We start from the raw sequence: 14,895 nt of genomic DNA on the forward strand, positions 1-14,895 counted from the left end.
AGAAGAAAATGCACAACAGAAGTAAAGTGCTTAGCAGAGTGTCTGGCAAATAGGAAGCCCTCAATGAATGCAAGACTCTCTCATTACAATTGAGGTACTCTCCTAATCCTGGGCTTTCAGGTCCCACTTACCACCCTGATCCAAAATTCCTCACTCTGTACATACATTTATTTCTACTCCAAACTCTAAAGTGGTCCTAATCTTCTTTTATAGAGGCAGCTGACCCCTGGGGTGTAAAAAAAAAGGGGGGGGCCAGAGGTGCCAGAGACTTTGATAATGAATTCTAAAAATCTTCCCTAATCACTGATACAGGATATATGTATGTAAATTAGAGTCAGGAAACATTATTTATGCAAAAAAGGTGAGTAAAATTCAGAAGCATAAAGAAAGAAAGATGTCGCTAGCTTAATTTCCATTAGGGCACAACTACTATTGCAATTCATACTCATTAGTGCAGTGTAAAAAAAAAATAAGTAGAACTCTTTGATTGAATGAAATCCACATGAGAAATTCTCTTTAAATTCAGAGTGTTTTTTATGTTAAAAAGTGGAAATTCCTAGGACAATGTACTAAAGGCAATTAATAAATGACCATCTCTGATGATCTTATGCTACCTAGGTGAGGTTATCACAATTTTTGGAGAATCAAAGATCAGCCATGAATCAGATAGTCCTGGAAAAATGACTGACAACCTCCAAAATGAAGTTTCAGGAAAAAAGTCAATACTATGTCAAAGAATGACTGAAGATTCTCTCTATGTAGAGATTAATCAAAATATTATTATTGCTCACCTGTAGTTTCTGAGTCAAAGAGTCCCTCTGTTCTTGTAGTTCTCTGGCATTATCAATTTCTTGTTTTAGTCTTTCTATTTCCTAGAAAAAGTAGAGCAATGTTTTTAGCAACAATATTTAAACTAAATCAAGCACAGAGAAAGTCTTATTTCCCTCCTGAAATTATTGTCTTAGTCCTTAGAAGAGAATAATTTAAAAAACATTCCTTTATGCTGATTTTTAGAAGAGTGAATTCATCTTTATGGGTATGTTGTCTAATACGTGATAATCTGAAGCAACAAGTCTGCTTGGTGGCTTCAGTACAGCACTGCTTAGAAACAACCATCAGAACATTTTAAAGCTGCTTCAAGCCTTGTGGGTATAATTCTTTCCTGTGCTATTAAATCCTATGACTGGAAACCAGAGAAAGCAACAGCTTGTAAAATTCATTTAACCTCTCACAGTTTTCTGTTGATGTTACCAATGCAACTCTCTCACAGAAGGCAAGTATCTCAGTCTGACTGCCTCACCGTAGTTCCTCACAGCAGAAACAAGGATGGAGAAAATAGGAACAAGCTTCGTTGTCAATAGAAAAAAATTTCATCTCCTCCCCCAAAACACCCCACAACCTTACTTTATTCCATAAAGCACTTGTAAATCTGACAGAGTCTCCAGGAGTTTGTGCACCTATGGTAGCTGGGTTACAGATGAATGAGAAGGAACAAATACCTCTTCCTTCACTTTCAGCGTCTCTTCTAGTTCCTGTATTGTCTGGTTTAATTCTGTCTTGTGGGTGTGCACTGCATTGGCTTGGCTACTAACACATTCAAGCTCGGTCACCTAAGATGAAATGAAAACACAGGTTAAGCTGTAGGACTATCTCAAGAGATTTCTTGCAGAAAATATAATAAGCCCCGGACAGGTAAATCATAACTTTTAAACAACATATGAAAATCAATTTTGAGAAATACTAAGATACTTAAGGTAGAATGAATAGATTCTTTAAGGATATGAATTTAGGACAATGAAAAAAAGACTGGGGAATAATTATTTACATGGCTTGGTCATGGAAAAAGTTAGGAAAGCTTAATTGATTAATGACAGTTGAGAACCCCTATAATGAAAGGCTTCTTTAAGAATTTCTTATGACAACATATTCCAAATCAGATAGAGCCATCTGCCTTCCATCTGCAGCTTTCAAATTAAACATGGCTTCTGAAAACTGGCCTTGTCGAAGTGAGAAATTTTTCAAATACATTTCCAAAATGTAAGAGAATCTGGAAGAAAAGATACACTTAAAATACAACTTAAATCAGTCGATACTAGAATGACTTCATATCAATAGTGTCTCTGTAGCAAAAGATAACATTCTTTAGTCAGTAAGAATGTACTAAGGGCCCAAAGAGCTACATAACTTTTAATGAGCACTTGGTATTTTCTGGGAGAAGAGAGAAGGGCAGTGTCCCTCAGAGTTAAACCATCCAACAAAATTGTTGGATCCAATAATCAAAATAGACAGAAGTCAACATAAAAACATGCATGCACACTCCATCACAGCTCTTTACACACATCAGCATCTCATACATTTTGGCTGACTAGAAGAATGCAGTAAATTCTAGACTATTAACGAAACACAAATCCTTCTTCTTCACATTTTCCATTATCTACTTATCCTCCATAAATATACTCTACATTTCTAAACACTTTCTTCCTTTCTATTCATGTACTAATAGCCTTGTGCAGACCCTGATCATCCAGGCATAGACCACAGCAATGGTCACAAGAGGACATAATTATTATCTTTGTCTATTTTTACCTCCTATAAACTAACATTCATTATCATTGTGTAACTCCTCCATTCAAAGTCTTTTAAAGTCTCATTTTTTACAATATCAAATCTAAACCCTCAGGTCTTGCATGCATCAGTCCTTAACTACTTAACCATCCTCATCACCCAAGACACCACATATGTGGTTTTTCCAACTAAAAATAGGCAAGTCTCCTCATCCTAAGAATAAACCACTCTCACACCCATCTTGCTGACTTAACTAGAATATCCACTCTTACCACTGAAGCTGTTCAGACATTAGCAAACCTTCAGCTCTCAGCTCAGCATGTACTTTCACCAGAAAGTCATTCCTATTTACTTAATTCCTCTAGGCTCTCCTGTCCTGTGGTCCAGGACAGGACCATTAATGTATGTTGAGAACATGAAATGTATTCTAAATCTTGGAAATTATTTCTTTATTGTTCAATATATAGCAGTTTTTAAATTTTTTTGTTTTTTGTTTTTTTGTCCAATTAGATAGATAATGAATTCATTATGGGGAGCTTCCAGTTCTGATTATGATGGAGTACTTTTTACTGGAAAAATTTTCCCACAGTTAACAATTGCAAATCATGACCAAAACATAAAATTCAACTGTTTGAATGCCCTGTTAAGTGACAAAGTAGAGCAAGAGACAGAAAGAAAGCAATCACATTGGGTACCCCAAAGATACAGATGTAGTGGAAAGATGGGCCATCTGTACCCCAACAGTCAAAGCAGCAATGACCACGGCCACCAAACTGTGGAAAGAGCCAAGATGACCTTCAACAGATGAATGGATAAAGAAGATATGGTCCATATATACAATGGAGTATTATGCCTTCATCAGAAAGGATGAATACCCAACTTTTATATCAACATGGACAGGACTGGAAGAGATTATGCTGAGTGAAATAAGTCAAGCCGAGAGAGTCAATTATCATATGGTTCACTTACTTGTGGAGCATGAGGAATAACAAGGAAGACATAGGCAGATGGAGAGGAGAAGTGAGTTGGGGGAAATTGGAGGTGGAGATGAACCATGAGAGATTGTGGACTCTGAGAAACAAACTGAGGGTTTTGGAGGGGAGGGTGGTGGGGGGTTGGGTGAGCCTGGTGGTGAGTATTAAGGAGGGTATGTATTACATGGAGCACTGGGTGTGGTGCATAAACAATGAATCTTGGAACACTAAAAAAAACTTAAATTTAATTAAAAAAATACACATTTACACATCCTTTTGCTTGAAGGACCTCTGCAGTCTAGCTGAACTACTTGACTAGAACTTAAGTAGAAACCTGCGGTCTTATTTCCCTGAGGAGCCTGAGGGTCTGGGGATTCCTTAGCACAGCTGAAACAGCTAGAAATTGGAGGAACTGTATGAAGAAAGCCCCCAAATAAACATACAGACTCCCTTCAAGTCTTTGGCTAACCCTTGAACTACATACACACAGGTAAGATCCAAGGAGTCCAGCATGGGACTGTTGGAAGGAGCTGGAAGGCTGCAGGAGCTGAGTTGTGGTAGGGTTCACCACAGAGAGAAGAGTTTGACGTTTCAGTCCTATCAAATTAGAAGACATGGATTATTAGCTCAAGCTTTCCAGTGAAACACCAGAAGGGTTATGCCTTAGAAATAAAGATTTCCCAGGACTAGGAAATTTACCATAGGGTTAAAGGGCAAAATTAAAATAAATGGACTCTAATGAAGTCTAAGTCCATACCTCCACAATTTCAGGGAAATCTGTAAGTAAGTTTAACTGCTTGGCTCAAACAAAAATCAACAACATTCAGAGTAAGATAAAAGAATCTTACTGTATGTCATCTAATTTCAAATGTCTAACATACAACTAAAATGACTAGACATGTGAAGAACTAGGAAAACACAACCTATGCTAAATACAGAAAGCTGCCCCTTACACCACTCTGGCTGAAACTGCAAAGGAATTTAGGCTCCAAGGAAATGACACCTGATGGAAATTCTAATCTACAAGAGGGAAAGAAGAGCACTGAAAATTATAAATATGAATAAACAGAAAGATTTCATTTCTTAGATCTTTAAAATCCAATTCACAATTTAACCCAAAATTTCCTTAAGGACAGAGATTATACAGTAAGGGGATATGACAGTTCTTTAGTGACTATTTATTGGCTCATGAGTTAACTGTCATGGATTAATTTATTTTATTGTGGCAAAAACCACAGAATAAAATTTATCATCTTAGCCATTTTTAAATGCACAATTCAGTAGTGTTAAGTATATTCACACTGTTATGAAAAAGATCTCCAGAAATTTATCATCTTGCAAAATGGAAATTCTATACATATTAAACAACAACTTCCTTCTTCTTCCTCGTAAGTTAACCTTTATACATACAATAGGATGACATTTACTCAGATTTCTTACTCTCCCTCCCTGTCTCTATTTCATATTACTTTCCCTGTCACCCTGATCCTACTCCAGTCCTCAAATTGTACTCTGGTAGTAAACCCATTTCCTATGGTCTATGAAATTCACTTCTTTGGTATGCTTCCTAAAAAAAGAAACTAGTGGCATCTAAGTCCTGCTGGGTAAATGCAAATGCTCTGAATACAAAAAAATTCTTCTCAAGTAACTGTTTGGGCTTCTAATGTTATTTATACTGGGATTTCTGATCTTCTTTTCCTGTTTGAAATTACAAATACAAGTGTCCCCCACTTCCTGAGAGTTTGCATTAGGCCACTTCACATTCATAAAAGACCTGTATTAGTATGGTAACAGCTTTTATGGGCAAAACTAAAAATGGTCCTCAGATTTGTTGGTTAGCAAAAACAGATACTAACATAGGTCTTTCATAAAGACAAAGTGAACTTCTGGAAAGCAGGAGATACTCTTCACTTCATACTACTTTGGCTTAAGAAAGGTTTCACAGATGACATGATTCTTTATATGGAAAACCCAAAAGACTCCACCCCCAAACTACTAGAACTCATACAACAATTCAGCAACGTGGCAGGATACAAAGTCAATGTACAGAAATCAGTGGCTTTCTTATACACTAATAATGAAAATACAGAAAGGGAAATTAGAGAATCAATTCCATTTACTATAGCACCAAGAACCATAAGATACCTGGGAATAAACCCAACCAAAGAGGTAAAGGATCTGTACCTGAGGAATTACAGAACACTCATGAAAGAAACTGAAGAAGACACAAAAAGATGGAAGACCATTCCATGCTCTTGGATCGGAAGAATAAACATTGTTAAAATGACTATACTGCCTAGAGCAATCTATACTTTTAATGTTATTCCGATAAAAATTCCACCGGTATTCTTCAAAGAGCTGGAGCAAATAATCTTAAAATTTGTATGGAATCAGAAGAGACCCCGAATCGCTAAGAAAATGTTGAAAAACAAAAATAAAGCTGGGGGCATCATGTTACCTGATTTCAAGCTTTATTACAAAGCTGTGATCACCAAGACAGCATGGTATTGGCATAAAAACAGACACATAGACCAGTGGAACAGAGTAGAGAGCCCAGATATGGACCCTCAACTCTATGGTCAATTAATCTTCGACAAAACAGGAAAAAATATACAGTGGAAAAAAGACAGTCTCTTCAATAAATGGTACTAGGAAAACTGGACAGCTATATGTAGAAGAATGAAACTCGACCATTCTCTTACACCGTACACAAAGATAAACTGAAAATGGATAAAAGACTTCAACGTGAGACAGGAATCCATCAGAATCCTAGAGGAGTACATAGGCAGTAATCTCTTCAATATCAGCCACAACAACTTCTTTCAAGCTATGTCTCCAAAGGCAAAGGAAACAAAAGCGAAAATAAACTTTTGGGACTTCATCAAAATCAAAAGCTTCTGCACAGCAAAGGAAACAATCAAAAAAACAAAGAGGCAACCCACGGAATGGGAGAAGATATTTGCAAATGACAGTACAGACAAAAGGTTGATATCCAGGATCTATAATGAACTCCTCAAACTCAACACACACGAAACAGGCAAACATATCAAAAAATGGGCAGAAGATATGAACAGACACTTCTCCAATCAAGACATACAAATGGCTATCAGACACATGAAAAAATGTTCATCATCATTAGCTCTCAGGGAGATTCAAATTAAAACCACATTGAGATATCACCTTACACCAGTTAGAATGGCCAAAATTAACAAAACAGGAAACAACATGTGTTGGAGAGGATGTGGAGAAAGGGGAACCCTCTTACACTGTTGGTGGGAATGCAAGTTGGTGCAGCCTCTTTGGAGAACAGTGTGGAGATTCCTCAAGAAATTAAAAATAGAGCTTCCCTATGACCCTGCAATTGCACTCCTGGGTATTTACCCCAATGATACAGATGTCATGACAAGAAGGGCCATCTGTACCCCAATGTTTATAGCAGCAATGGCCATGGTCACCAAACTATGGAAAAAACCAAGATGCCCTTCAACGGACAAATGGATAAGGAAGATGTGGTCCATATACACTATGGAGTATTATGCCTCCATCAGAAAGGACGAATACCCAACTTTTGTTGCAACATGGACGGGACTGGAAGAGATTATGCTGAGTGAAATAAGTCAAGCAGAGAGAGTCAATTATCATGTGGTTTCATTTATTTGTGGAGCATAACAAATAACATGGAGGACATGGGGAGATAGAGAGGAGAAGAGAGTTGGGGGAAATTGGAAGGGGAGGTGAACCACGAGAGACTGTGGACTCTGAGGGTTTTGAAGGGGCGGGGGGTGAGAGGTCGGGGTACCAGGTGGTGCGTATTATAGAGGGCACAGATTGCATGGAGCACTGGGTTTGGTACCAAAATGATGAATACTGTTATGCTGAAAATAAAAAATAAATTAAAAAAAAAAAAAAAGAAAGGTTTCACAGGATTGCTTTGCTTTCGGATAGTGCGGGAAACTTTGTGTAACCAACCTTTATAAAGAACTTCTTACCTGTATTTTTTAAGTTGCTCCTTCCTCAAAAAAACAATAAAATTAAATAATAAAAGTATCTATCATTAACTCGGTGCAACTGCACATCAATTCATTTTCTCTATTCATTTTCACAGGAATTCTAGAGACTATATATTATTATTCCTATTTTATACATAGATTATTGAGCAGAAAGGGGTAACTTACCAAAGGTCAGAGAGCTAGTAAGTGGCAGAATAGAAAAGTATTTTTCTTTTTAAAATATTTTATTTATTTGACAGAGAGAGAGAGAGAGAGATCACAAGTAGGCAGAGAGGCAAGCAGATAGAGAGGGAGAAGCAGGCTCCCTGCTGAGCAGAGAGCCCAACGTGGGACTCGATCCCAGGACCCTGAGATCATGACCTGAGCTGAAGGCAGATGCTTAACCCACTGAGCCACACTGGCACCCCAGAAAAGTATTTTTCTTAACTAAATAAATCTACATTTGCTACCATCTATATGTATGTTCTGACAAGAAATGACTATCTCCAGATGTCCTTGCAAGGAACCTACATGTATGTCTCTGCTGGTCAGGAAGACCTGTTAGCCATCAGTCCCCAGGGCCAGCTGCAGCTCTGAGCTTACCCGCTTGTGCAGACGTTCTGCTTCCTCCTGATAGGCAGCAAGCTGCTGTTTCCATTGTTTCACATTGGCAGTGGACTCCAACAGGGCCGCAGTGAGTTTGGCATTATTTCCTTTGAGGGTAGCCAGTTCAGCCTCCCAGTGTTTGCTGATTGCTGAACTAAAAGAGAAGAAAATTCTATTACACTGAATATTGTCACTTTGGAGGTGCAGCAGGACTCCATTCTATTAGTTTTATCGTTTTACAGCCTATGAATGTCTCAAAGATAATCTGAAAAGAATAAAAACAAATATTTCATTGAAATCCTGCAAGTGAGGAAACAGAAAAGTATCACAGTAATAGGCTTAATGCAGACTAGTTCCCACCTTCATTAGGACAGATACTATATCTACAGAACAGTTTCTACCCATTCTCTTTTGAGGAATAAACATTATATCCTGAAAAATATCTACAGGCAAACCTAACAATGTACTGTGTTATTTTTTAAAGGCAGGTATTAAATTTTTTATTTTTAATAAAAATATGGCTGACATATAATATGATATTTCTAGAGTATAACAGTGATAATAATATACAATTTACAATTTTGGGATCTAGTTTTCTAACAGACCAAAACACACACAGGATCCAGTGTATTGCTCTGGATCCACCCGTCTGATTATATTCTGATTTTTGTTTGTGTGTGTGTATGTGTGTGTTTAATATTTTATTTATTTATTTGACAGAAAGACCACAGGCAGGCAGAGACAGAGAGGGGGAAGCAGGCTCCTGGCTGAGCAGGGAGCCCAATTCGGGGCTCAATCCCTGGAACCTTGTGATCATGACCTGAGCCGAAAGCAGATGCTTAACAACTGAGCCACCCAGGTGTCCCCATACCATATCTTCTTTATCCATTCATCTATTGATGGACCTTGGGCTGCTTCCCTATCTTGGCTATTGTAAATAATGCTGCAATACACCTAAGGGTGCATGTATCTTTTAGAAAGTATTTTCATTTTCTTTGGATAAATACCCAGAAGTGAAATTAATGGATCGTATAATATTTCTATTTTTAATTTCTGAGAAACCTTTAAACTGTTTTTGGCTGCACCAAATGCAGGAAACCCTGAAGTACAATTTCATTCCTTTGTGAAACACGTAAGGATGCTGCAAAGTCAATAAGGTTTGAGACATGTAATGTAGTATTTCTTCTGTAACTGTTACTGATTTATTTCACATTACTCATAATTTTTAAATGCCCAATACACGAAAAACTTGTCACAATACATTTATTTCAGGTGTTATGATAGGCTACACCTAGAAATTGGTCCTAATGACTTAATTTCTGATAGAATTCCATGTCACATATAAAACAAACAAAAAACCCTAACTCAAAAATGGATGAAGGACCTCAATGTGAGAAAGGAATCCATCAAAATCCTTGAGGAGAACACAGGCAACAACCTTTTCGACCTCAGCCGCAGCAACATCTTCCTAGGAACAACGCCAAAGGCAAGGGAAGCAAGGGCAAAAATGAACTATTGGGATTTAATCAAGATCAAAAACTTTTGCACAGCAAAGGAAACAGTTAACAAAACCAAAAGACAACTGACAGAATGGGAGAAGATATTTGCAAGCAACATATCAGAAAAAGGGCTAGTGTCCAAAATCTATAAAGAACTTAGCAAACTCAACACCCAAAGAACAAATAATCCAATCAAGAAATGGGCAGAGGACATGAACAGACATTTCTGCAAAGAAGACATCCAGATGGCCAACAGACACATGAAAAAGTGCTCCATATCACTCGGCATCAGGGAAATACAAATCAAAACCACAATGAAATATCACCTCACACAAGTCAGAATGACTAAAATTAACCAGTCAGGAAATGACAGATGCTGGCGAGGATGCGGAGAAAGGGGAACCCTCCTACACTGTTGGTGGGAATGCAAGCTGGTGCAGCCACTCTGGAAAACAGCATGGAGGTTCCTCAAAATGTTGAAAATAGAACTACCCTATGACCCAGCAATTACACTACTGGGTATTTACCCTAAAGATACAAATGTAGTGATCCGAAGGGGCACGTGCACCCGAATGTTTATAGCAGCAATGTCCACAATAGCCAAACTATGGAAAGAACCTAGATGTCCATCAACAGATGAATGGATCAAGAAGATGTGGTATATATACACAATGGAATACTATGCAGCCATCAAAAGAAATGAAATCTTGCCATTTGCGACAACGTGGATGGAGCTAGAGGGTATCATGCTTAGTGAAATAAGTCAAGCGGAGAAAGACAACTATCATATGATCTCTCTGATATGAGGAAGTGGTGATGCAACATGGGGCCTTAAGTGGGTAGGAGAAAAAATGAAAAAATGAAACAAGATGGGATTGGGAGGGAGACAAACCATAAGTGACTCTTAATCTCACAAAACAAACTGAGGGTTGCTGCAGGGAGGGGGTTTGGGAAAGGGGGGTGGGGTTATGGACACTGGGGAGGGTATGTGCTATGGTGAATGCTGTGAAGTGTGTAAACCTGGTGATTTACAGACCTGTACCCCTGGGGATAAAAATATATTATATGTTTATAAAAAAATTTTAAAAAACCCCTAAAAGCAAAAAACTATTTCCTCATTTACTGTTCTACTTAATAAGTTATCCAAAGTTAATTGCCTGAACCAGGACAATTTTTCTATTACAAAGATAATCCTATTAACTGGAAAGATTCCTCTCTTGATAATTCCTTTGTTAACTGTCCCCCAAAGAAAGAATTGCCTCATCTGAAAGAAAAAGATGTATTTATTTGAGAGAGAGAGACAAAAAGAGAGAGAGAGAACACACACTCAGGGGGTGGGCAGGAGACAGGAGAGAGAGAATCTCAATCAGACTCCCGATTGAACACGGAGCCCGGAATGGGGCTCAAGACTGCAGGACTTTGAGATCATGACCTGAACCAAAAACAAGAGTAAGATGCCTAACTACTGAGCCACCCAGACACCCCTCTTCTTTCTTATTATTTAACAGTTTCCTTCTTCTAGTGAAATTCTATAAACCTCATCCCGTTAACTAACTAGTGATGATGATAGCTTTCTGTAATCTGCATTTTTGGTTTTTGGTAGGTTATTTGTATCACAGAGTAAATCTTTGATGGACTGATTTTTCTTTTTCTTTTTCTTTTTTTTTAAGAGAGGGAGCTAGGAAAAGAGGGAGGGGGAAAGAGAGGGAGAGATGGGAGTGGGGAGGGATAAAGGGAGAGAGAGAATCTTAAGCAGGCTCCATGTCCGGCATGGGAATTGATTTCATAAGCCTGAGCTCCATGACCTGAGTAGAAATCAAGAGTTGGATGCTTAACTGAATGAGCCGCCCAGTCACCCTGGACTGATATTTTTTAAAGCAATTTAATTATGTAGTATATAAAAGAAAGCATGTTCTTATCAGTAAGATCTCTAAATCTCATCACTAATAAGAAGATGTATCAGCAACTTGAACCCTCTGATATAATGCATAGAGAAAGACACAAGATAATTTCTGTGGTATTCTTGCCAAAAAGGCATAACCTCATTCTAATCATGAGATAACATTATAAACCCAAACTGAGGATATTCTACAAAATAACTATTTGCGGGGTGCCTGGCTAGCACAGTGGGTTAAAGCCTCTGCCTTTGGCTCAGGTCATGATGGCAGGGTCCTGGGATCACTCCCTGAATCAGGCTCTCTGCTCAGCAGAGAGCCTGCACTCTCTCTCTGCCTGCCTCTCTGCCTACTTCTAATCTCTGTCTGTCAAATAAATAAATAAAATCTTAAACAAAACAAAACAAAAAACTGGTTGGTACTCTTCCAGTGTCAAGAGAAGACAAGAGTGAGAAACAGAATGGTGGAGAATAAGAAGACATAATTAAATGCAAGTGGATAGATTCCTAATAGGAAGTGGATAGATTCCTAATAGGAAAAGGGCAATGATAAAAACAAGTCTTGAAACCGGAGTTAGTACTACTGTATTGATATTAATTTGATAATTATTATGGCTTTAAGAAATGCTAACACTAAAGGAAGCTGGGTGAGGGTTTCTTTACATAGTTTTTTAACTCTTCTATAAGTCTAAAATTAGTTACAAATAAAAAGTTTTAAATTTTTTCTAAAGTTTACTAAGTGAGAAAATTTCATCTAAACATGAAAGGACAAAAATCAAACAATAAGCTAAGCCATTAATTTATAACCCACTTCTATCCTTGAAAAGAAAATTCCTTTCTATTCTGTCTTCTGTGGAATAATTTTCCAAATTCGGTTTTTCTGAGCAAAGCATGCACCTGTTCTGACTTATTTACATATTTTTTAAAACCACCTACCACTTTTTTTTTCCCTATAGAGGAGTTTTATTTAAGGAGACCCTTCAATCTGACAGCTAAAATCTTATTGAACTAATTTAAACACTTGATATATGCAAATATCAAACTCCTGGGGGCATCTTTTGTTACATTTGATCTTTTGTCCTCAGTTTCAGAAATCCCTCTAGAGTCATAAAGGGGAAATGGAGATCTCGCTATTCAAAAGAAGCTCCTTTCAACTACAACTGAGTTTATGTTAATGAGGTCATTTTTAGGACCCTTCTAAAGATGTGGGGGCTGCTTTCCAGGAAAACCAACTTTGACTAATGAGTTGAAACTTTCAGTCCCACATCCTGGTCTCCAGGGAGGGGAGAGGGGCTAGAAGTCAGTCACCAAGGGCCATTGAGTTTATCAATCATATCTGAGCAATGAAGCCTCCATAAAACCCCAAAAGAATGGGTTTCTGAGAACTTTTAAGGATGTTGGTGACCCAAAAACATCCATGTGCTAGATAGACCCCAAACTCCACAGAAAAAGCTCCTGCTTTCATGATCTTGTCTTATGCATCATTTCACCTGGCTCTTCATTCATATCCTTTACAATAAACTGATCATCTAGTAAGTAAAACCAGTTTCCTCAGTTCTGTGAGCCACTCTAGCAACTTAATCCAACAACTTGTGGGAACCTCTAATTTATAGCCAATATATCAGAAACCTGGACTTGAGATTGACGTCTGAAGAGGAAGCAGTATTGTGGGTCTGTGCCCTTACCTTGTGAAGTCTAACACTACCTCCAGGTAGTTGAAGAATTGAGTTAAGTTTTGGGGACACCAAACAACATCCATGGAGAACTGTTTTAATTGTTTGGTGGTATCAATCTGCCTAATCTTCTTGGATTGAGACACATGGGTTACATCTCCTGTTCTAGTCAAGCTGGCTTGCCTGAGAGGGTTTCTTCCTCCCAATCAGACTTTCACTATGAATTTATGCTCTAAATTTTCTATATTCAGCATCAAACTTCAAGAATACATTCTTCTCTTTCACAGATTCAGGTCTTCTCCAACAAGTATTTTCTAGCTATACCACCTATCCTTCCACTTTGAGCACAGCTCAGTGTTTGCCAATCTATGCAGGTTTAGCTAACACATGACAACCTAAATGGGGGGGGAGGGGGGAAGGTATTCATTAAAGTAAAATGCATTCTTTATGAAGTAATTACAAAACCAACCTAAGGTTAAATTAATTAACATAATGAATAGTAAATGTTTTAACTATTAAATTTTAATTAAGTTTTTAATATAAGTTTAAATGTAAGTATTTTGAATCTTACATTTGGGACAGGATTTCCACTGGCCTTGATTAGTACAGTCTATGGATTCTACTCTTTAGGTTTCCATTCTAAATCAATCTATCAAGCATACAAAATAACAAGAGATTTCATATATAAAACACAGACCTGGAACTTGGAGAATCCACAAAGGACCTGTTCAGGAAAAGGTTAGTATTCCTAAACAGAATGTCTTGTTTTGGTGTAATTTAGAAATCAGTTCATTTGGCCAATTGAAATTAGCCAAACTGGGGACACCGGGGTGGCTTAGTCAGTTAAGCACCCGCCTTTGGCTTAGGTCATGTTCCTGGGATGCTAGGGCTGAACCCCAAGTGAGGCATCCTGCTCAGTGGGGAGTCTGTTTCTCCCTCTCCCTCTGCCCCCCACTCCAGCACTCTCTAATAAATAAATCTTAAAGTTAGCCGAACTGGAACACAAAGAGAAAAAAAAGAAAAAAGAAACACAGTATCTAAGACATGTGGGGGGGCAGGGGGGGTAGGGGAGGAGAGTGGATACCAAACTGTCTCACAAATGTCTAATTGGCATCCTAGAAAGAGAAAAGAAAAAAAAGATAACAGAAGAAATAATTGAAGGTGCAATGCATGAGAATTAAAAAATAAATAAATAAAGGTCATTTAATGACAAATCCAAAAGGCCCCAAAACATATTACATATAAAGGAACAAAATGACAGTTACAGTAGTTTCTCATCAAACTATGCAGTCCAGAAGGCAACAATGTGATAGTGCCAAAAGAAAATAATTCTCAACCCAGAATTTTACACACAGTGATAAGACGTTTCTAAATGAAGGCGAAATAATGAGTTTTTCAGACAAAGAGAAGCTGGGGAATTCATTACCATTAGATATTACAGGAAATATATGAAAGGAAGTTCTTGTATTATGTCAGACAGAAAGTGGGATCTTCACAAAGAAATGAAAATATCTGGAAATGACTGAATTGAAGATTAAAAAAATCTAAAGGCAATTCAAAGGAAAAAGAATAGCCTTTTAAACAAATGATGCTAAATGAACTAGATAAACACACACACACAGAATCTTGAGTTATGTCTCATAATCCCATATAAAATTTAGCTGAAAACTTAAAACTGTTATAAAATATAAAACT

General features: G+C 37.7%; 1 protein-coding gene across 1 annotated transcript in view; it reads right to left on the minus strand.

Moving 5' to 3' along the window:
* Positions 1-14,895, minus strand: part of HOMER1 (homer scaffold protein 1) — a 132,930-nt gene that overhangs the window by 16,556 nt on the left and 101,479 nt on the right. Inside the window, exons 6-8 of the mRNA XM_059418129.1 lie at positions 8,132-8,288; positions 1,500-1,610; positions 792-872 (exon numbers count right to left, since the gene is read on the minus strand). Coding sequence (XP_059274112.1) covers positions 792-872; positions 1,500-1,610; positions 8,132-8,288 — 349 coding nt within the window. The remainder of the gene's footprint in view (positions 1-791; positions 873-1,499; positions 1,611-8,131; positions 8,289-14,895) is intronic.

Source organism: Mustela nigripes, chromosome 12 (assembly GCF_022355385.1).
Source record: "Mustela nigripes isolate SB6536 chromosome 12, MUSNIG.SB6536, whole genome shotgun sequence".
In the NCBI taxonomy this organism is placed as follows: Eukaryota; Metazoa; Chordata; class Mammalia; order Carnivora; family Mustelidae; genus Mustela; species Mustela nigripes.